Here is a 22,205-nt window from a genome sequence, read left to right on the forward strand (position 1 = left end):
TTATACAGTAATCGAGGGTATTGGTGCCGATTCTTTTTGCTCTTCAATTTTTAGACATAGGTGGTTTTGTGTGTCATCTCATGTCCTTGCTGGTATCAGTGTATAAGGCTTTGCATTGCCATTAAAGAAACATTGAAAATTATAGAAATGGTAAGGAGATGTAGTGTCCTTTTTAACTGTATAATATATTTTATTGCAATTAATACAGATGATAAAATGTTACTTAGTTTTCCACTACTTCTTTAAATCACAAATTCAGTTTACCAGTATCAGATGTAAAATTTACCCCCGGTCTCCAGTGTATGGAAAAGAGTACTTTAATTAGGCTGCTTATTTTGGAAGCAGTAGTGACATCCGCTTCCTAAACAATATGCCTCTGGAAACACTATGAACTTTGATAAATGTTGATAGTTATAGAAAGACTTCAGGCCTTTTGTTCATAGAGTCACTATGAGTCGTGCTTGACTCGACAGCAGTTTACAACAACACATTAGTTATTACATCAGGTAGTACAATTTGTGAGGTGCTCTTCTGTAAATGAAAGAGTCTTAGTTTCCTGATGGTTTTTTTTTTTAAATTTTTTTCACATGTTATTTTCCTTTAGGTGAAAGTTTAGACAGCAAATTTGGATGACATTCCAATAACTCATGTACAGATTGTCCTGTGACGTTGGTTTCAGTCTCTCCAATGTGTCAGTGTCCTCCCCTTGCCCACCCTGGGTTCTTCAGGCCTACTTGACCATTCTGCCTGCCTTCTTAATTTTGTTTTTGTGCAAAATGTGTGCTTTGATTGTCCTAAGGAATGCAGTCCTTGCTGGCCTAGAGGGTCAGGGGTTTTGCTGCGAGCTGAAAAGCAGGTGGACTGAGTCCATCAGCGGCTGCTCCTCTGGAGGCAGGTGGACAGTCTCCTCCTGTGCACTTGGCCGCCTCTGAAAACCCACTGGAGGGCCGGCTATGAGTTGGCCCCTACTCCACAGCAAGGGTGCCTTGTTACTGAGTCTGTCATTTGGCTGAAAGGTGACCTGCAGAGGTGGCTTCAGTTTTCCATCCGAAAGGTGATTTAGGATAATGGTCTTGAGAGATATTTTTTGGTTTCTGCAGACTGTAAGATCTTAATGTTCATGCTCTTTAATTTTATGTTATTATTGTGTGTGTGTGTGTGTGTGTGTGTGTGTGTGTGTGTGTACCGTGAAATCGGATCTGACTGGTACAGGAGGAGATTGCTCCTCCTTTTCCAACAGAGCATCTGGTGGATTCGAACTGCATACCTCTGGGATTGCAGTGCAGCTTCCTGCCACTAGGCCACCAGAGCTCCCTTAATGTTCATTTTCTACATATATTTAACTCCTTTAGAAATTTTTTAAAGAGGAGAAAGAAACCAACACAGGATTGCTTTATGCATATAACAGGATAAGTATTTATAGGGCCGTGTGTCCTAACCCTGTTTCCAACTTCTGCTTCCTTCCTAGCCTAAACCTCAGCCTTACGTGATGCCTCCCCCACCTCAGCTGCATTATAACGGACATTATACAGAACCCTACACTTCTTCCCAAGGTAAAGTAAAGTATCTGTGAAATGCTGCTTCATGGCCTTGGTAATATTGAAGTCAGGATAATTCTGGCTGAAGCTGGACCCAAAGTTGTCCTAGAAGAAGAAGAAAAGATTCACTTTGTAGGGACACGTGTAAAATATGTACACTAAGATTTGACATTCCAGTGACCCAAATTTGCTCTCCAAAAGCTGTTCTTCTGACATAGCCCCATCAGCTTTTGAGTTTACTCTTGCTTTTTGACCCAAGATATTTTTTTTTCCTGCATGAGACGTTTTCTTGGCAAGATTTAACATTTCATTTCTGTAGTTTTCAAGTAACTCGTCTGGGCAGCTGTGCACGTGGACCAGCGCCTCCAGTGCTCAGCCCCAGGCGTTTATTGAACAGGTCTCTGCCCTGTGTATCCGAGGCACTGCCAAAGGCCAAGGAGATTTATGCAGACGAGTGAGTCCACATCGTAAGAAGCTTAGACGCTTAGCGGGGGTAAAGACAAGTATACAAATAACATGAACACAAAGGGAGCGTGGTCCACTTGCTGGAAGAGAGCTAGCAAGTTCTGAGCCTTCCAGTGCAAGAAGACACTTATGATAATGGGGAGACCAAGAAGAACTTTCTGGGCAAAGGTGAGGCTGACTTTGAGAGATGGATGGATAGATTTTGACAACTGTTGGTAACAGGATTGCTGCTTCTGGTATTAGAGATAGTGAATACCACGGCATAGCATTAGGGAAGGGGCCTTTGGAGAGCAGAGCTGTCTGTTGCATTCTAAGGTAGGAAATTGTTAGGCAGAGGGAAGCAACGGTCATTACACACCTAAGTCTGATGTTTAAGGCAGAGGATTTCTGACCAGTGAGGTAGGCAGCTGAGGGACAATGCTTGGGGTGTGGCTCCCAGGAGACACTCCTCAGGACATCTCTGTCTCCGCTTCATTCTCCTCTCCTTGTGCTGCTCCTGTCTTGTGCTTGTGACCCCAGCCCCTTCCTCTCCTGGGAGAAAACCTGTCCCTCTGCCCGTCAGTTTCTCTGTTCTCTCAATCCTTTACCTCCATCTACGGAGATCCTTAAGCTGTTCTGTGCTCCTCTGTCTCCGTCTGTGGTGTGAGTTCCTCTTCATTGTCACCCTTTCTAAGCTAATCTCTGTGCTCTTCCTCACTCGCTGCTTTGCTCTCACTCCTTGGCCCATGCTGCTCGCTTGAAGCTGCACTCACCCCCCTTTCCAAGTGCTCTCTCCTTGAAAGTCTGTTCCAGTGCTCTGGACCCTCCCTCCCTCTCTGACTCTGCCTCCATCCCTTCATCAGTGTCCTTTCCTGTCCCCTCTGACACTGCCCGTGACTTCCATCCCTTGGCATGCTGCCCTACCAATCACATTGACACCTGCGTGAGAGGTGACCAGCAGCCCTCTGTTTTCCATCTTATCCTCTTGTGCTCCAGCCTCACGTTCCCCACTGTCTGCCAGGGTGATTGTGCCAGTTAAGGACGCTCCTGCTTGTCACACCATCCACGGAGTACCTGGCATGTGGGAAGAACCCAGTATATGTTACCAGAACTGGGACTTGATGAAAATGAAATGATAAATCTGAGCTTGTCCTTCTGGTCCGTAAGCCTGAACTGAGCACAGAATGTTCCAGCTGTGGAAACCGTCCAGTGACAAGGAAGAGTTGTGTGTCCGCAAGAATAGCAGAGTGGCATTCAAGGGCTTGTTCTTCGAGCAGCTGTGTGTGTGTGTGTGTGTGTGTGTGTGTGAGAGAGAGAGAGAGAGAGAGAGTGGTCAGAATAAAGTTCACACACTAGACCTTGGACTGGCCCTTTGGTAATCACTTGTCGCTTAAACATCATGGAGGTTTTGAATATCAGAGAGGTTGCTTTTGAAAGGGACTCTTCTCGGAAGGACTTGACGCTGATTTCCTTTGTAGGGTTAGGGATCCCCTTCCTTATAGTGGTGTTTCAGTTGAGCTGCAGATTGGCAGGGACAGCCACTCCCACTGCAGGCCCTGGCAGCTCTCTCTGCCTGTGGCCACTGGCAGGTGGATTGAGCTCCTGATCGTGAACCTCGCCACAGCTCCCCTCTCTTACTGAAGTGTGGTGGCCAGGCCAGGGGTTTTCCTGGTTCTCGGCAGCTGAACGAGGCACAGCATGTACACCTGCTGGCAGCACTGCAGACCCGGGGCCGCTCACAGCCTGCTGCTCCCTCGCCCTTCCGTAGCTGACGCTTTTATTGCTGTTCTGGGAGCGACCAGACCACGCACACAGTCATGGATTCTTTTTAAGGGTGTGTTTACACACTATTGGTTCTTAGCTCAGCCTCAGCGCGGCTACATCCCACGTCCCTCCCGAGCCAGGAGACAGAGGCGTTAGCCTGATACCCCGGACATTGTGTCTGCTTCCAACTCCCAGAATTCTGCACAGCTGCTTCCAGTGTTACAGGAAAACATGCTCTTTTATTTTCTCAAAAATATGTTGTGTATTTAAAAAAATTAATATATCTATCTTTTCAGAGCCGTTTTAGGTCTTCAGAAGAATTGAGCAGACAGTAGAAAAAGCTCTTCTATCTCCTCCCTGCTTTTGTGCAGTCCCCTATTGTTAACATCTTGCGTTAGTGTGGTACGTTTATTACTGTTGGTGAATGGACATCAAAACATTATATTAACCCATATTCTGCATTGGCATTCACTTTTAAAAAAAATAATTTCAGTGAACATCTACAGAGATTTTGGATTTCCATTCATTCATTGTTGCACTTTTCTCCCCGCCCACCCCACCCCCAGGCATTCGCTTTTGACACATGTATGATGTTTTGTGTGGACCATTCTGGCGTCATGGTTCCTCTACCCTAAAAATCCACAGTGCTCCCCCGATTCATCCCTCTTCAGTCCCCTTCCCACTGTGAACGTCTGGCAACCGCTGATCTTTTTGCCATCCCTACAGGTTTGCGTTTTCTAGAGTGTCCTGTTGTTGGAATCATAACGTATCTGACCTTTTCAGACTGGCTTGCTTCGTTTTAGCCATGTGATTTGACGCTCCTCTGCTTTTTGGGAGTAGGATGTGGCTTATTAGCTCAGTCCTTTTTAATCGATACATACTCACTTGTATGGATGTTCTGTGGTTTGTTTATCCATCTCGAAGGACCCTTGGCTGCTTTCCAGTTTTGGCAGTTAGGAAGGAGGCTGATGTAGAGGTCTGTGGTTTTGAATGGCTTGCACTCTTGATGTTGGGCTTGGATTTGGCTGATCTTTGTTGAGCGCCTGATCCTAACTAGTAACCCCTGTTCTGTAAATGAGGATGCTGAGGTTCAAGAGAAAGGGCCCAGGGTCTCATGTAAACCACATAGAACGTCATGACAGTTCAGTGCCTCTCTCAGTACTTGGCTGTGATAATTAGTGTCACTTAATAAATAAAAAAAATTCATATTGAAATCCATTTTAAGTGTATATTTCCCCCTTCCTTCCCAGATAACCTGTTTGTGACCAACCAGAATGGATGTTATTGTCACTCTCAGACGAGTCTGGACAGAGCCCAGCTGGACTTCAGCGGTCGCATCCGCAACGGCAGTGTCTACAGTGCGCACAGCACCAACTCCTTAAACAACCCCCAGCCCTACCTGCAGCCGTCGCCCATGTCCTCTAACCCCAGCATCACGGGCAGCGAAGTCCTGAGGCCCGACTTCGTGCCCTCACACCGGCACAGCGCCCTCATCCCCCCCTCCTACCGCCCCACCCCGGACTACGAGACGGTGATGAAGCAGCTGAACCGAGGCCTGGTGCCCGCTGACCGGCAGAGCCACTCGCTGCGTAACCTGAGCCTGGGCAGCTCGCACGCCTACAGCAGGCCCGATGCCCTGGTCTACAGCCAGCCCGAGATCCGCGAGCATGCGCACTTCGCCGCCCCCCAGTCAGCCCCCTACCCCTTCCACCTCAACTACAGCTTCCACCGGCAGAGCCCCTACCCCTACCCCGCAGAGCGGCGGCCCGTGGTGGGCGCCGTCAGTGTGCCCGAGCTCACCAACGTGCAGCTGCAGGCCCAGGACTACCCGGCGCCCAACATCATGAAGACCCAGGTGTACCGCCCGCCGCCCCCCTACCACCACCCCTGCAGGCCCGCCAACAGCACCCCGGACCTGTCCCACCACCTGTACATAAGCAGCAGCAACCCGGACCTCATCACGCGGCGAGTCCACCACTCGGTGCAGACCTTCCAGGAGGCCAGCCTGCCGGTGGCCCACTCCCTGCAGGAGGTGAGCGAGCCCCTGACGCTGGCCCGCCACGCCCCGCTGCACAAGAGGAACAGCATCGAGATCGCGGGCCTGGCGCACAGCCTGGAGGGCATGAGGCTCAAGGAGAGGACCATGTCCGCCTCGGCGGCCTTCTCCGCCGGCTCCCAGCCCAACGTGTTCGCCGAAAGGAGGCCGGAGGGTCCCGACGAGCAGGAGGGCCTGAGATACGACCACAAGAAGTCCCTCTCCGACGCCACCATGCTGATCCACAGCAGCGAGGAAGAGGAGGAGGGTGAAGAGGACAGCAAAGCCGGGGCCGCGCTGGCCCTGTGTGCCCAGGAGCCCCGGCAGCTGGCGGCGCCCGCGGGCACTTACTCCACAGAGCCACTGCTGGGCTGCGCCTGCGGCCCTCCAGCCGGCCCACTACATATCCTCGAGCCGAAGCCCCTGGTCACCGAGGCCGAGAAGAGGGCCAAGGACGTGGGCCCCCTGTACCCGATGGGCGATGCCCAGCGGCTCCGGAGGGATGGGAGGCTCATGCCCTCCATGTCTGAGTCCGACCTCACCACGTCAGGCCGGTACCGAGCCAGGAGGGATTCTCTGAAGAAGAGGCCCGTGTCAGATCTCCTGTCAGGAAAGAAGAACATCGTGGAGGGACTTCCGCCGTTAGGGGTAAGAAGCCCTCAGGGCCTCTTGAGTTGTGGGCTTCTCTGAGCAGCTGGGAGTGTTATGGTGGTGGTTAGTTGCCTGGAGTTCATGCCCGTTCACGACAACCCATGGGTGTGGAGTAGAGGTGCTCCTTAGAGCTGGCACGTGTGACCTTTCAATAGCAGGTGCCCAAGCCTGTCTTCAGAGGTGCATCTGGGCAGTTTTGAACCACCAGTCTTTTTTTTGTTTTGTTTTGTTTTTTATTTCTTTTTAATTGGTTTCCATTTATTTGCTCGTATCTGCTTTGTTTTGTAACACTAATTATAATTTTACAGTGTCATTATTTACAGTACCTTTTTTTTTTACTGGTTTTTTTAATTATTATTAAATTTTATTAGTTTCAGTGAACACTCACAGGGATTCTGGGCTTTCACTCCTTCATTGCTGCACCATTCTCTCCACCCTCCTCCCCAGTTTGTTCTTCTTCCCCGCCACCCGAATGTCTGTTTTAATTGTCCAATTGCCACAGTGCTTGTCAAAGTCAGTTCTGACTAATCTCCTTTGTCAGTGTGTCCTTTGCCATTCCCTATCACTCCTCCCTGAGAGAGACTTCACCCTGATTCATAAGGAAAAGGGGATGGCGTATTCTCTTAGCTACTTCCTGCTGAAAAGGGACGCTGGAACCACCAGTCTTTAGACTTAACCATATGTGCCCCTGCAGGACTCCTTAGCTAGGACTAAACTCAGTCCCAGTTCCATGCTGTCCAATCAGCTCACACCCACAGCAACCCTGAAGGACAGAGCGGCGCTGCCCCACAGGGGTTCTTTACAGAGGCAGACTGCCCATCTTCCTCGCATATAGCAGCTGGTGGGTTTGAACCACTGAACTTTTGGTTAGCAGCCCAGTACTCAGCCATTGCACCACCAGGGCTCGCAGCTAGGGTTAACACTCTAAGTTTCTTCAGCATCTTCTGTGTTAGTCCCATCATCTTCTTAACTCAGGTCTATGTTTGCCATCCTCCCCCCACCCTTTACTTTGGACTTACTTAATTTCTAACATTGTGCTCTCTTTTTATCTTGTTTAAAACACATTTGAGGTTTATCTGTGCGCATTTATGGAGGATTAGTTGGAATTCTGAGAAATCCTGGAAACATCTGTGTCTGGTGGAGTAAAAAGAATGGTATCTTTACAGTCATGGTGTGTCAGAGGAAGAGAAGTTGACGATTTTCTGGCTTTAGTGACCATTGTTTTGCCTCCGGCCTGTTAAAAATGGTCAGGGCTGGTATAGCTGCCTGTGGTCAGGGCTGGCATAGAGGCCTATGATCAGGGCTGGCATAGCGGCCAGTGGTCAGGGCTGGCGTAGCGGCCAGTGGTCAGGGCTGGCATAGAGGCCTATGATCAGGGCTGATATAGCAGCCTTTGCCCAGGGCTGGCCTAGCGGCCTGTGGCCAGGGCTGTATTTGCCAAGTCGGCTCCTGAGTGGCAGGTGGAGATGTGCTCCTGGTTCTCCGGGCTGGAGTTCTTGTGGCTACAGCTGGGATTGTTTGTCTATGACCTCTGTGCTCTGGAGAGTGATTTAGTTTCTATGGTCTGGAAGGTGGCACTTTGTCAGCGTGACTAACCTGAGAGCTTCAGATGACTTAAGGGAACGGAGCAGTGAACTGGGCCTCCAAGCAGAGCTCCTTGTGAGGAGGCCACTTGCTAACCCTGCTGGGAACAGTCACTGTCAGCGAAGCTCTTCTTACCTAGGTGAAGCATCGTCAGATTGCTGTCACGTTTTTTACCACCTGTTTACAACAAGCCTGTTATTACCCCATTTATCAGATGACAAAGTAGATGCTGAGAGATCAGATCACTAGTAAGTGGCTGAGCTGGGATTTTAGACCCATAATTACCTTTGTCACCTGATCTTTTCTGCCCTGCTCCGCATTGAACTGTAGCATCTGCTATAGTCTCTTAAGTAATGAGTGAGTGATTAAGCTTTCCCATTCCTTTGACTTTGGGTCCCCAGTCTTTGGTCAAGCCCTTGTGGCTCTGTTTTGCAGACTGTCCCCTGTGTCATGTGGTGGTGCACAGGTGCCCTGCCCCTCACTTCCCACAGCCCTCCCTCCGTACCCCCTGCCCTGTAGAATCCCAGTGGCATTCTGTCTCCTAGGCACTCCCTCTCTGCCATTGCTTCAGACTGTCATCAGGCTGCAGGGCCCAGCTCTCAGGTGGAGTTCTTCCTGGTATATTCCATCCTCTGTAATGCTGCAAACTTCCTCAGAATCAGGGGAAACACACAAGATACTATATTATTGGTGCTCTTGAGTTGATTTCAACTCATATACTGACCCCGTGTCCAGCAGAACGTGTGAGTGTCTCATCAGAGAACACACATGGCACATATGGCTCACATAGGACCCAGATCTGAAAAGCAGGGTCAGGGTCTAGGCCTGCCATGTCCCAGTGCCTTGCTTGGCGGGCAGTTCCCTTCTCACACCAGAACCTTGGCTTCCAGGCAGATAGCCCAGGAGACCTGTGTTGGCTGCCTTGTGATATAGCGTAAAGACACACAGTAAGTTAAACATTTTTAAAAAAAAAAAAGCCTTCACAATTCTGTGATCTGAACTATTTCAAGGAAAGATTAATCTTAATTTCTTTCCCACCAATTTCCTTATATAAAGAAGAGGCACCATGACCTTGAACAAACAGTTTTATCTCTCGCTGACTTAGTTTTTGTATCGGAAAAATACAGTGACCCCATACAGTTGTGAAGGGAATGAAAAAAGGTTTTGGAAAACAGAATGTGCTCAGTGGGTATGAATCACTCTGGGTTGGATTGCAGAAAACCTACCAATTCCCAAGGGTTGAGAAACCACAGTTCCTCCTAAACACTCCGGCCTCTTCATGGTAACGCAGATTACCAGTATCTTAATTGTTTACAAAAAAATTATATACTAAGTAACTCTACAAATGACCCTCCAGCATGTTTTCAAAGGCAGTAAATCAGGAGGAAATTGCCCATCTTTCTCCCATGGACTAACAGGTGGATTTGAACCTGGTGCCATTGGGATAGCAGCACAGCTCTTTTACCACTAAATTGCTGGTAAGCGGGAACAGTTGAGAATTCTCTACTCTTCTGTGCTCCAGGGACTTGTTTGCTGTAAAGGCAGACTGGTCTGAGTGCTGGTGCAGGAACAGAGCTGTTTTTCTTTTTGTTTCACCCTTGCAGAACAGTTTGTAAATAGGAAATCTCTGTGCAGGATACACATGTAGAACTGTGACTTTTAAAGGTGATTTAAGGAATATTTCAATCTAATTTTGAGTACATGCACCATTCATCAAACACTGGTTTTAGAACAATCTTCATCCAGCTTATCAGTGTGAGATACTCTGAATCATTTTAAAGCAGTGTGATGCTGGCATACTGGCACAAACTGGTAACATTTTTCAGAACTTTGTTACTATGATATGGGTAGTTTGAAACTGGATGTGGTGAGAGTATTTACACCATGTTGTTATTGTTAGGTGCCATCAATCTGAGTGCGACTCATAGTGACCCCATGGACAGCAGACCTGAACCCTGCCCTATCCTGTGTCATCTTCCTAATCTCTGATACACTCGAGCCCATCACTGCAGTCACTGTGTCGGTCCATCTTGATGGCGTTCTTCCTCTCTTACCCTGACCCTCTACCTTTCCAAGCGTGACGTCCCTTTCCAAGAAATAGCCTCTCCTAGCAGCATATCCAAAGTATGAGAGATGAAGCTTTGCCATCATTGGCCTCCAAGGAGCACTCTGGCTGCACCTTTTCTAAGATATACCTGTTTAGTTATTTCAACAGTCTGTGGCATATTTAGCACTCTTCTCTAATGCCACGACTCACAGGTATTAACTCTTTTCCAAAGAGGTGGAGTCAGGGAATAAAAAGGGAAGAACTCATTTGGCATTTTCCAAGCTGAAAGAACTGAAAAACAAATTCAATTAAAGAATTGATAAATGTACCGTGTTGAGTTGGCATTGTACAGAAATTAACAGCCATATTGGTCTAGAAATGTTAATTTTTTTTCCATTTGTACAGGGGTAACGTACTGTATTAAATATGTAAGGTCTTATCTACATGGGTTTGATTACAGAAACTAATAAAGTATTCTCTAAATAAAAAAATTTAAAAAAAAGAATTGATAAATGTACAAACAGAAAACAAACAGATTCATCCTGGAGAGGGTTAAACCAGACTACTCCTTGGAGGCAAGGATTCTGGGGCTTCGTCTGACATACTCTGGACATGTTGTAAGGAGAGACAGGTCCTTGGAGAGGGACATCATGCTTGGTAGGGTGGAGGGACAGCGCAGGAGGGGAAGACCCTCTATGAGGTGGATTGATTCAGTGACTGGGGTAATCAGGATGAGTGTGTCAGAAGCAGTGAGATTGGCACAGGATAGAACATGGTTTAGGGCTGTTGTATATAGGGTCGCTGTGAGTCGCAAACGACTCGATGGCACATAACAAAAACAACAACAAACAGAAATGGGCCGATCCTACAAATAGGTGCTCCCCCCACCCCAAGCCTTTTGTTAGTTCCCGCAGTGTTTTCAGTGCACGTTGTTGGTGGTGTTTGTCACTGAGTGGTACACAACACTCATGGCTGACTGACTCATAACTGACCCTCTGGCTGTTTTTCAGAGGCCGGGAATCACACTGATGGGAGGAGATTGACTGCCTGTCCTTCTCCTGTGGAGCAGCTTGTGGATTTGACCTGCATGCCTTTGGGATGCTTCTTACCACTAGGCCCCCAGAACGCCCTCAGGACACATTATTATTGATTTTGTTGTTAATTGCTGTTGAGTCGCCTGAGACGCATAGTGACTCCATGTACAACAACTCTGAAGCCTGCACTCTTCTGAGCCATTCTCACTGACTCCGACAAACCTACCCCCCCCCCAATGCCCTAGTCATTGTATCAGTTCCGTCTTATCTGGAGTCTTCCTCTCCTTTGCTGTCCTCTACCTTTCTGAGCATGATGTCCTTCTCCAAGGACCAGTCCCCTCCTGGCCGTATGGCCAAAGTATGTTAGTCAGAGCCTCAAAATCCTAACCTCCAAGGAGAAACTTAATTTTTACCCTCTCCAAGACAGAACTGTTTGTTTTCTTGGCGGTCCATGGTGTGTTCAAGAACCCTCTCCAGCACCACAACTTGAAGGCATCAGTTCTTTTGTCATCCTTAATCATTGCCCAGCCCTCTGATGCCTAGCAAATAATTGCGAAGATTATGGTCTGGACCAGGTGCTCCTTAATCACTAGACTGACATCATTGCTTCTCAGTACTCTGGAAAGTTCCCTGACAGATTTCCCCAGTGCAGTTTGGCTTTTAGCCTGAATAGGAGCCTTTTAGTCTGTGGGCCTGTCTTTAGAGCTGAGATACAGCCCACTGCCACTGAGTCCGTGCTGACTCCTGGTGACTCTGGGTCAGGTTTCCGAGGCTGTAAATCTCTAGAAGAGCGTTCAATCCTGCTGCTGCTGAGTGGCTGGTGGACTTAAACCATCAACCTTGGCCCTAGCAGCCCCAGTGTTAGGAATCACATCACCTGAGCTGAGAAAAAAAAAAAAAGACTTTCCTAAAGTCACGTGATCAGCTAGGGGTGGGACTGGCCATGTAACTTCGAATCCCCCCATACCTGGTCCAGATCTCATCATGCGGGGAGCTCATTTTAAAATCCTAACAACAGAGTTGAAAACAAATGCAGATAAAATAGGACACAATTGAAGAGAATGCTAACACATGATGATGAATGTAACTAATACCACTGGAAAATGTGTATGGAAGTTGTCAAGTGGGAACCCAATTTATTGTGTAAATGTTCACCGATAATTCAGTAAAACATTGACAAATATCAGTTAACTTTTCGAGCTAGGTACCAGTCACTGTTTCCCAGTATAGCAACAATTATATGGAACTTTGCTCTTCATTTAAGTCTTTTCCTTTTGCTCCTGGGCCTTGAGCGCATGTGCTCTCAAGTCAGAATGGGATCCCAGCTTTCTGAGGAGTTGGCCCATCTTTCTCCTGCAGAGTAGCTGTGAATTTACTCTGTTTGTTTTGGGTTTCAGTGCAACTCCTTATCCACTAGGCCATCAACACGAGAGCTGCACTAACGCTGATTTTGTTTATGTGGCGGAGCTGAGAAAACCGTTGCTATTTGATTATTGCTAGTCTTATCATCCTTATGACTTCGACATAAGTGTAGAATATTGAAGGAGAGTCAGTATTCTTCGGCTGGCTTTGCCTTAGAAAATGATTGGCTTTAGTAATGAATTTCTGGAAACACCTGTTTTCAGGAGACAGCCTTCCATGGCACTTTCTTTTCCTGTCCTCCTGAAGTTATGGGGGACATTTCATTCAGTCTAATTTTATTTCCCCAGTGAAACCTTATAGGATTGACATCCCTGAGAAATATAGTAAAACAACCCAGGTTATATTAGCCTGCTGCAGTATGCAGATTAGAATATGGGAAGGCAATACACAGAGCTCCCACCAGAACTGTTCAGAGTGATTTGAATAAAGAATTTTTTTTCTCTCACATAATAAAAGCTTATTACTCAGGGGACTGGCCCAATTTTTTTGTGTCCCTTGTTGAAATGGAGGAGTTCTGCTAAGGAATGCTGCCTGCCTGGATCCTCGCCTCTCATTACAACGGAGCCTTGTAACCAATTACATTTCAAAACCTGCTATCTGCAAAACTTATCAGGGCCTTGGCCTTGAAAGGAATGTCTTCTTGGTGTTTGTTAAACAAATGTGTGAAGGCGGGTGATCTCTTGCATGCTTGTTGGCAAGCAGGGCCCTTCCTGTTTGCTTCCAGTCTTCAGCTCCACTTTTCACAGAGGGCGCGGATTTGTGCTTATTTTATATGTACATGTAAATATTTTCACAGGGCATGAAAAAGAGTCGAGTAGATGCAAGAAAACCTGGTCCTCTGAAATTGGCCGCCCTCAATGGACTCTCTCTGTCGAGGCTGCCCCTGCCTGATGAAGGAAAGGAAGTGCCTACCAGAGCAACCAATGATGAGCGGGTAGGTGCCAGACCCGGGGAGGAGGCTGCTCAGGACTGCGGATGGTACAGTGTTTTCATGACGTCCTAGCAGGTTTTCAGACACGTTCACTAGTTACTGTAAATGAGCGCTAAGGAATTCTGGGATCTGAGCTTCGGAACTGAGGCCAGTGTTGAGGTTTGTGTCTTAATTGATTATCTCAGGCTAATCATGCTGGTTACTTTTTTTCCTTGTGAATGTTCTTTAAATTCTTTAAGCCATTTGTAGTGGCGCTGATTTTTGATGGTTTTAAAGAGTGAAGAAATCTGCACATGAATGCATATAAGTATATTTAGGAAAAAAACCAAAAGCTGTTTTTATTATGTTGAAAATCTATTCCGTGAATAAACTTTCGTATTTTAAACGCATCCAAACACTTCAGTTTTACTGAACTAACTGCCTTTGAAATTTTTGGATTGAGACTTTTTTTTGTTGGTCTGGTTTGAGGTTTTTCCCCTGTGGTGAAGTCAGACAGGCTTGGAGGATTCTGAGCGACAGTCAGTATACTTACTTAAAGTTGAATGTTGGTGATGGTTTTCTAAATGTATGGTTATTTTCAGGTTTTTGTATAGCGCAGAAGCATTTACTCATAGACATTGAAGTTGACTATCCTACTCTGGGGTTGCTGTTCCCCAGGAGAACCTTGTTTCGTAGTGGTCTTGAATGTAGATTGACTGGAGATTTAGATTAGATGTAATTTCAACAAATTGATCTAGGCCAGTTTGCAGTTTTAAGTAGACATTGGCTTCTCACCAGTGATTATATTTTTGTCTTTGTAGGTCTTATTTAAAAGTTTCAGTGTGTTTTGTTGGTTTTTTGTTGTGGTTTTTTTTTTATTTCATCATCTTTTTTGTTTTGTTTTTGTTACTGTGTACCATCAAATCAGATCTGTCTAGCACAGAGGAGACTACCCCTCCTACTCGAGCAGAGCATCTGGTGGATTCAAACCACGCACCTTGGGAATTGCAGCACAGCTTCTTGCCATTTTTTTTTTAGCATTAGATTTCCTTTTATTTTCGTGTCTTTAATAAAAGGTGTTATTCCCTAGCAACCTCTGAGGTGACAAATGAGAACTTTTTTAGTTATCTTGGAGACATACAAATTTAAACATAGTTTATATGTTTCATTTTTTTGTTATTATTTTTTTATTTCTTATTAATAATTTTAATCATTCATATACACTGTGTTTCGTGAATATACATTGTGGATCTTCTTAACCAGCCTTTTTTACATTGGACTAGTGATAGGCTGGGCACAGAAAACAAGATGTACGGTTAAAATGGAGCCATAATATGTAATTGTACTCAAAATGTTCTGTGTGTTCTGTCTTTTCAGTGTAAAATTCTGGAACAGCGGTTAGAACAAGGAATGGTATTCACAGAGTATGAAAGAATTCTCAAGAAACGACCAGGAGATGGGGAGTGCTCGATTGCGCAGCTTCCAGAAAACGCAGACAGAAATCGATTCCAAGACGTCCTTCCGTATGATGATGCCAGGGTGGAGCTGGTCCCAACTAAAGAAAACAATACTGGTTACATCAATGCCTCACATATGAAGGTGAGAGCGATGTGCAGAGTCCAGAACGCCAACCGCAGTCTTGAACTGGTGGTGTTAGGTGCCACTGAGTCGAGTACCACTCATAGCAACCCTCTGAATGACAGATCTGAACCCTGTCCTGTTCTGTGCCATCCTCACAATCCCTGACACACTGGAACACATTGCTCTAGTCACTGTGGCCGTCCACCCTCCACTTTTCTATGCATGATTCATGTCTGGTTCTTAAAAACACCCCAGTTTGGAACTGCTGTGACAGACCCTAAGTTTAAGCCGGGAAACCACGCCCTGAGCGAGGCTGATCACGAGGCTTATCACGAGTGCCCGTCAGGCGGGTTGGGAGCCACTGTGCCCGGTGGATACAGGGGTGCAGCTCGGCCCCGGCCCCTTTGCCTGGCTTCAGAGCACTGTTTCCGTTCCCAGTATGGAGACCTCTGCTTTGGCTCCTGGGAGCACCTGTGCGCAGCTGAGTTGCCAGCTTTTCACTTCATGCACCTGTGTGTGTTTGAGCAGAAATGCTTGCTGGTGTTCATAGAAGCGGCTTTTACAGAGGTACCATCTGGGTTTTTATACACTCTTTATAATCTACTATTTTCAAAGGCTACTATTTAAAAAAATAATAGATTTTTTTAAAAAACATCATTTTGTTCTTAGAGCAAGCAGTTCTTAACCAGAAACAGGAAAGTACCATGTAATCAGGGTAAAGTTTCAGCAGTTCAAATGGAAAAAGGATGATTCACAGCAGGTGGGTGGGCAAGACCACGCGCTGCGCCCTCCGCCTGTGCTGCGCTCAGCTCCTGCTGGCTGGACGGCAGCCCTTTTATTTCGTGAAGTAGACATTGCCTTCTGAGTGCCTGTAGCCAAATGTTGTTTGCCTTCTGTCCCACATTTTTTTTAGGTTGCAAGTAATATTTTGATAAGAGAGTAGTTAGAAACAGTAAAGATAATTCCTTTTCAAATGAGCTCCCTCTACCCCTTAAGCCATCCCTGCATTCCTCATGACTGGATGTTCTACAATATTCCAGAATCTTCAGGAACAACTTGAGGGATAGTGGGGAGAGCGTAAGCTTCACAGTTGCATAGATCTGGGCTGCCTTCTACACCCACCACTGCGTTGTGCTGCCTCGCTGTATCCATGTTCAGATAAACGATGATACCCGTCCCCCAGGCTGCCCCTCAGACCCTTCCTGCCCAGCTTTTTCACACCCCCACTTTATTTTAATTTTATATTGGTTTGCATAAAAAAATTCATATACACTCAAATTCGTCTACATTATGTATTATCCATGTATATTGTGTTTCACCCTGCCCAGCTCTTATTTGCTGTTGTGACTCTGGTACCTGTCATGGTACCTGCCACTGTGCGGCTTCCTAAGTGCATGTGAAGTCTTGACCTTGATGGGTAAGGGGAGAGCCACCAATGGGACACAGAGTGGACACTCGGAAAACGGTGACTAGTATCACAGAATGTAACCCAGGTCTTTTGATCACAAATCCAGGCTGTTCTCAAGAACACAGAATCTTAAGTGGGAAACTTGTTAGTTATTACTGTAGAGGTCAGTCAGAGTCACTTGAGAAGGTCAGAGGTAAGCTTATTTTAGATAGAAAAGTTCTGCCCCCAGCCCTCACCTAGGAACTACTCAACTTAGGCTTAATTGTTCATATGTTTCCCTGGCGTGTTTAACTCAGTACTTTGTGAGGCAAGATTGTGTTTGAATGATGGGTGCTGTGATGTTATTTTTATTTCATCTATTTGGAAAGCCACCACCATAGCAACAGTTGGAACAGCTGTTTATTGCATTGTTACTATGTAGAAGTAACACACTTAACCTGTCTGTAAGTTTATGTGGTGGCCTAGTGGGTAAAGAGTTGTGCTGCCAACCCAAAAGCAGGTGGCTCGAATCCACCAGTTTCTCTGTGGGAGAGAGATGAGCATTCTCCTCCCTTGGGATTTACAGCCTCTACAGCCAGCTCGGAGTCAGTGGCAATGAGTTGAGTTGATAAATGTGTGTACTGTGAACTCACATGCCACAGCTGTGAGCTGTGGTGACTTGCTTACTGTCTTTGGTTCAGTTAACTTTGTGAAAATAGAACTCTCCCAGAAGCACCTCGGAGGTACGGCCTGATAATATGCCATTCCGACAGGTCACAGTCTCCAGCTGTGGAACAGGCAGTTCTGCTCTGTTCATGTGAGGTTGCCGTGAGGCCGAATGAGGACTGAATGGCCGTGAACCCCAGCCTTGTGTGTCATCCTCCCAACATTATTACCTTTTCTAACTTCAGGTCTCTGTCAGTGGAATCGAGTGGAATTACATTGCCACGCAGGGACCACTGCAGAATACGTGTCAGGACTTCTGGCAGATGGTGTGGGAACAGGGGGTTGCCATTATAGCAATGGTGACGGCAGAGGAGGTAAGCTCTTGTTTCTCTTGGTGAATTTTCTCCTCCTCCACCTTAGGAGTAGAGTTTATGTTCATCCCAGAGGGGCCTGACCTTTCGGGGGAAGACAGGAATTAGGATGGTGCTTCTAGACTTCAGGAGTGCTGCCTTGTGTGTGCCTGTCTTTTTTTTAAATAAAGTTTTTATTTTAATTGTGATTTTAGCTTAAGTTAACAGAAAAGTTAGATTTTCCAGAATGAAAGTTGCCTAACGGAGTGTACTCAGGGTGTGTGTGTGGAGGGAGGGATTGTATACCAATGAAAGAAGTTTTCTTTTACTTTTCAAAGAGAAGAATGAACTGGGGGGGAGGGGTGGGCAGGGAGAAAAATGCAACAGTGAATGAATGGAAATCCAAAATCTCTGTACACATTCATTAAAATCAATAAAATGAATTTTTTTAAAAAAGTTAGATTTTCATTCATTCATTGTTGTACATTTTTACCCCCTCTCCTTCCCTTTCACCTTCCCCAATTCACTTTTTTTTTTAAAATTCATTTATTGTTGCACAATTACCCAACCCCCCAGTCCTCTTTGCGATGTACTTCTTATTTTGGACTGTGTACATAAAATGCCTAATCGTGTTTTCCTTTTAAAAAGTTCTTTCCTTCATCTGTTCCAGTGCAATGTTCATTATTAATCTAGCCACTCTTATCCTGTTGTTCTCCTCCCAAACCCTTGTCTTTTAAAGGAGGGCGGGAGAGAGAAGAGCTTCAGGTACTGGCCACGACTTGGCTCCAGGCACAACACTGTCACCTACGGGCGGTTCAAGATCACCACCCGCTTCCGCACGGACTCTGGGTGCTACGCCACCACAGGCTTGAAGATGAAGCACCTCCTCACGGGGCAGGAGAGGACGGTGTGGCATCTGCAGTACACAGATTGGCCTGAGCACGGCTGTCCCGACGACCTCAAAGGGTTCTTATGTGAGTGTCTTAGTTCCCTGGACAGCCTTCTCTAGCTGGTAAACCAGTGGGGAGAGAGAGCTTCCGGTTCCTGAGAGAAGTTCCTTATTGTTGTCTTGAATATGCTTTGGACTTATTTCCTCTCTGGATTTTATTGTGATTTTAGTGAGGTTACAGACAAAAGTGCTTTTCCTTGTAGCCATTCGTGCATATTTTGGTGCATGTCATTAATTCTAATACCTGCATTATAAATGGACTCTTCCTGCTTGCTCCTTGATTCTCTTTCTGAGTAATCCTTCTGCCCCACCTCTTTCTGCTTGCTGAGTGTTATCCTAGACAAATGCTGTCCTTTTGATCTGCTTGTTTGTTTGCTTGATTGTTCTGAGGAGTCAGAAGCTCCCTTCTCATAATCATTCTCCAGCTCTAGATCCTGTTGTTTAGGGGAAAGTTAATCCATGGGGGTGAATTCTGTTCCAGGATGGAAGAATAACTAAGGGTCAGAGTTTTAGGAGCTCTGCCGGTCTCTTATCATATCAGCAGAGCTAGCCATTTTTTTTTCCATATTATCTATTTTATTGAGATATTAATCTTATCACACATGGTCCAAGAATAAACAAATAGTAAATGAAGTATAATCTGATGCATTCAAACATCATAGCCGATGATGATGATCGCACGCTTGCCTATGATCTCGCCGATATAAAACCACATGCACACTTCAGTGGCCACCAAAGTATTCAGCAGAGCTTCCTTAACTGTGAGCTGTTTGAAGCGACCAGTTTGAGCACTATTGACTATTTTTTTCAGGCTCTGAATAGCTGTAGGGATCTCAGCAGGGGTTGGAGGAACCAGCTCCACCTTGGAATAGTGCCAAAATGTGGCCAATCGAGGCTTCGAGTAAGTCACAGCAGCGTTTACCATCCCCGGAGCCTTCTCCACCAGGTTACGGACAAATTGGGCCATGATTCCAGGACCCCAAACCCGAAGCCCGTAGCAGCCGGCTAGAGCTAGCCATTTTTATGACTGTCAGTTTTGTTCCATATTTTCAGTCTGCTCTGCCCAAGGCCCTCTGCCGTGAAGCATTTTCAGAAGAGCAGCAGTAGTAGCCGGGCACAGTCTAGTTCTTCTGGTCTCAGGGTTGTGGATGGTGAGCTTTGTGTGGTCCATTAATATTTGTACTAATTATTTTTGGCTATTTTTGCTTTGTATTTTTCCTGGGCAGAGAGAGACACATAGTTGCATCTTAGATGGCCTGAGCTGAGTCTCTACTCCATTTATTTTTGTAGATGAGAAGAGATGGGAAGACAGTCACTAACTTGCCCAAAAGCACACACTGTCAGCTGATGACCAGCTGACTCTTGGCACTCAAGGCTCTTAACTAAGTGTCTTCACCAACAAAGCCTCTCTGAAAATTGGGTTGTCATGAGTTTAGTTTTGTTTTTTAACTTTTTACTGTGATTCAGGTGACAATTTACAGAGCAAATCAGTTTTCCCTTCAGCTGTCCAGACATAATTCCTTTTGTGCCGTAGCACTCTCCCCACCTCTGCCCTGTGTTTCTCATTTCCACCTGCAATCCTTTCCTGCTTCTTCCTGCTGAGGTGTTATTTTGATTTCCTGAATCCCTCAGCACTTTTCTATCTGTTGATTTTTTTCCCCCCGACAGCATACCTTGAAGAGATCCAGTCTGTTCGACGCCATACGAATAGTACCAGTGAACCAAAGAGCCCCAACCCTCCACTACTGGTCCACTGCAGTGCTGGTGTGGGCAGGACTGGCGTGGTCATTTTGTCAGAGATCATGATCGCCTGTCTGGAGCACAACGAGGTGATTCTTTCTCACGAGCTGGGCGCAGGAGTGGAGTGGGAACCAGCTGGGAAGGAGGGTGATGTAGTAGCCTACTAGTTCTTTTTGAACACATTTCCTTGAACTTATTGGCTGTAGATGCCTATCACATCATGTGTTGCATGACAGAAGCCTATATCCTTCCTTAGAGATTCGCACAACCTATTAGTGTTAAAGACTCTGAGAGTTTGTACAGTGAAAGTTGTTAAGGGCCATGGTGGTGCAGAGAGTTCAGTACTTAGCTCCCTACTCAGCAGGTCCAGAGGTGAAAGACTTGGTGCTCTCTCTGCTGCCATAAAGATTAAAGCCGGGAAAATGGCTGGCTTTTCCTGGGGCAGTGCTGCGGGTCACATGGGGCCTCTGAATACAATAAAGCAAGCTGTCTGATCTGGTTTTCACCAGTGTTTTTCCAGTTTGAGCCCAGAACCCTTTTCTCCCTCTGGAACACCTTTGCCATCGAAGGCATCTGTAAGGAACTACATACTGATAGCACTCACCACATTTCCATTTCTGTTACCTCTTGGTGTCTCGACAGCTCTGGTGGCTGAGTGGTAGGGAGTTGAGCTGGCCGCACAGAGGTATAGGGTTTGAATCTTATCAGTTGCTTGTGTGAGAAAAATGGACAATCTCCTCTCATGTGATTTATAGCCTCTCAGAGCCTGCTGGAGGGTCAGCTAGGAGTCCATTCTGACTCACGGCACACAACAGCAACAATCCTGGTATTTGGTGAGATGTGGTCATTTCTGTCTAACCAGACAGAATCTGTGAACTCCTCCACCCAGGGGCTGGTGAAGGACACTGTCACTGTAGAGAGAATTAGCCGGAAGAAGGCTGTGGTGGTTGGTTTGGTTTTTTGCTGTAGAAGTTGCTAAGGTGTCTCAGCCAGTCCTTGTTCTAAGCAGACGTGCACCGGCTCCCCCGGCCCTTCCCTGCCCAGGGCAGTCCTGGTCATCATTGCGTTTCTCTCCATCTAGGTGCTGGATATTCCACGAGTGCTGGACATGCTGAGGCGGCAGAGGATGATGATGGTGCAGACCCTCTGCCAGTACACGTTTGTCTACAGAGTTCTCATTCAGTTTCTGAAAAGCTCAAGGCTCATATAAGCTCCCACGACTTCTTTTGGGGACCCAATCACATGAAGCATTTACAGCTTATAAAAAAGAAAAAAAGTGCTCGCCCAACTCAGACTCTCTCCTCACGTCTTGGGTCACAGGGACATAGATGGTACAGTAGCAGTGGCAGAGCACAGAGGGGACTATGCAGAGCCCAGGACTTTGAACTTGGGAAGGTGCTGACAAAGAAGCCTGTGGACTGGGGGTGGTGGTGTCGGGCTCTGCTTGGATTTGCGGTAGTTGCACACATCTTAGAGGTTGTATTTTCAGAACAGTTCTCTTTGTTACTGACACTATGCTGGGAAATTCTTGCAATCATTGAGGTGTAGAGATTTTTAAAGCTAGTTTTTTATAATGGGATTTTATTTTATGACTAAACTGTTGAGGGGGTTTCTTAGCAAGAACTTGAACTTTCGATACTGATGATCCATGGATGTTGGTGACTCCGCATAACTTTGTATTTAAAACCGTATTATTATCTTTTATAACTTTTTTTTTTTTAAACCACAACAACACTTTGGGTAGTAGCAGTTTAGTTACTAAACCCAAAACTGAAAAGAGAATCTAAAGTTATTATTTTGAAACATAGAAATCATTTTTATATTTCAGAAAATGTTTTTATCCTAAAAATTCTCTATATTTGTACCTTCTATATTTTTCAAGCCAGAGCTCCACTCATTAAGGTACTCAGTGCCTCAGTGTTAAGGACAAGCTGAGAATGAAGGCACCTTGTGTGAAATCTTATAGAATAATCAGATTCACTATTTTTTCAGTATTATTCATAAACCTAAAGGAGTTTGGTTTTATTGGTTGAAAATGAAGTGACAAACAATTGCATATGTTGGCTTTACGCACTTTCTTTATTCAAAGCAATACGTTTTAGC

The 22,205-nt window shown here is 46.0% G+C and overlaps 2 protein-coding genes across 2 annotated transcripts in view; one reads left to right on the forward strand and one right to left on the reverse strand.

The window, feature by feature from the left end:
- Positions 1-21,312, forward strand: part of PTPN21 (protein tyrosine phosphatase, non-receptor type 21) — a 107,228-nt gene extending 85,916 nt beyond the window's left edge. Inside the window, exons 11-18 of the mRNA XM_006879134.1 lie at positions 1,469-1,553; positions 4,997-6,429; positions 13,316-13,453; positions 14,807-15,028; positions 17,309-17,437; positions 18,153-18,387; positions 20,031-20,191; positions 21,184-21,312. Coding sequence (XP_006879196.1) covers positions 1,469-1,553; positions 4,997-6,429; positions 13,316-13,453; positions 14,807-15,028; positions 17,309-17,437; positions 18,153-18,387; positions 20,031-20,191; positions 21,184-21,312 — 2,532 coding nt within the window. The remainder of the gene's footprint in view (positions 1-1,468; positions 1,554-4,996; positions 6,430-13,315; positions 13,454-14,806; positions 15,029-17,308; positions 17,438-18,152; positions 18,388-20,030; positions 20,192-21,183) is intronic.
- LOC102847234 (ATP synthase subunit g, mitochondrial-like) lies at positions 18,941-19,334 on the reverse strand. The gene has a single exon (XM_006879133.1). The coding sequence runs from the start codon at positions 19,327-19,329 to the stop codon at positions 19,012-19,014; it is 318 nt and encodes a 105-aa protein (XP_006879195.1). The 5' UTR covers positions 19,330-19,334; the 3' UTR covers positions 18,941-19,011.
- Positions 21,313-22,205: the final 893 nt, after the last annotated feature.

Source organism: Elephantulus edwardii, unplaced genomic scaffold (genome assembly GCF_000299155.1).
Source record: "Elephantulus edwardii isolate Elephantulus edwardi_28Jun2011 unplaced genomic scaffold, EleEdw1.0 scaffold00002, whole genome shotgun sequence".
Lineage (NCBI taxonomy): Eukaryota > Metazoa > Chordata > Mammalia > Macroscelidea > Macroscelididae > Elephantulus > Elephantulus edwardii.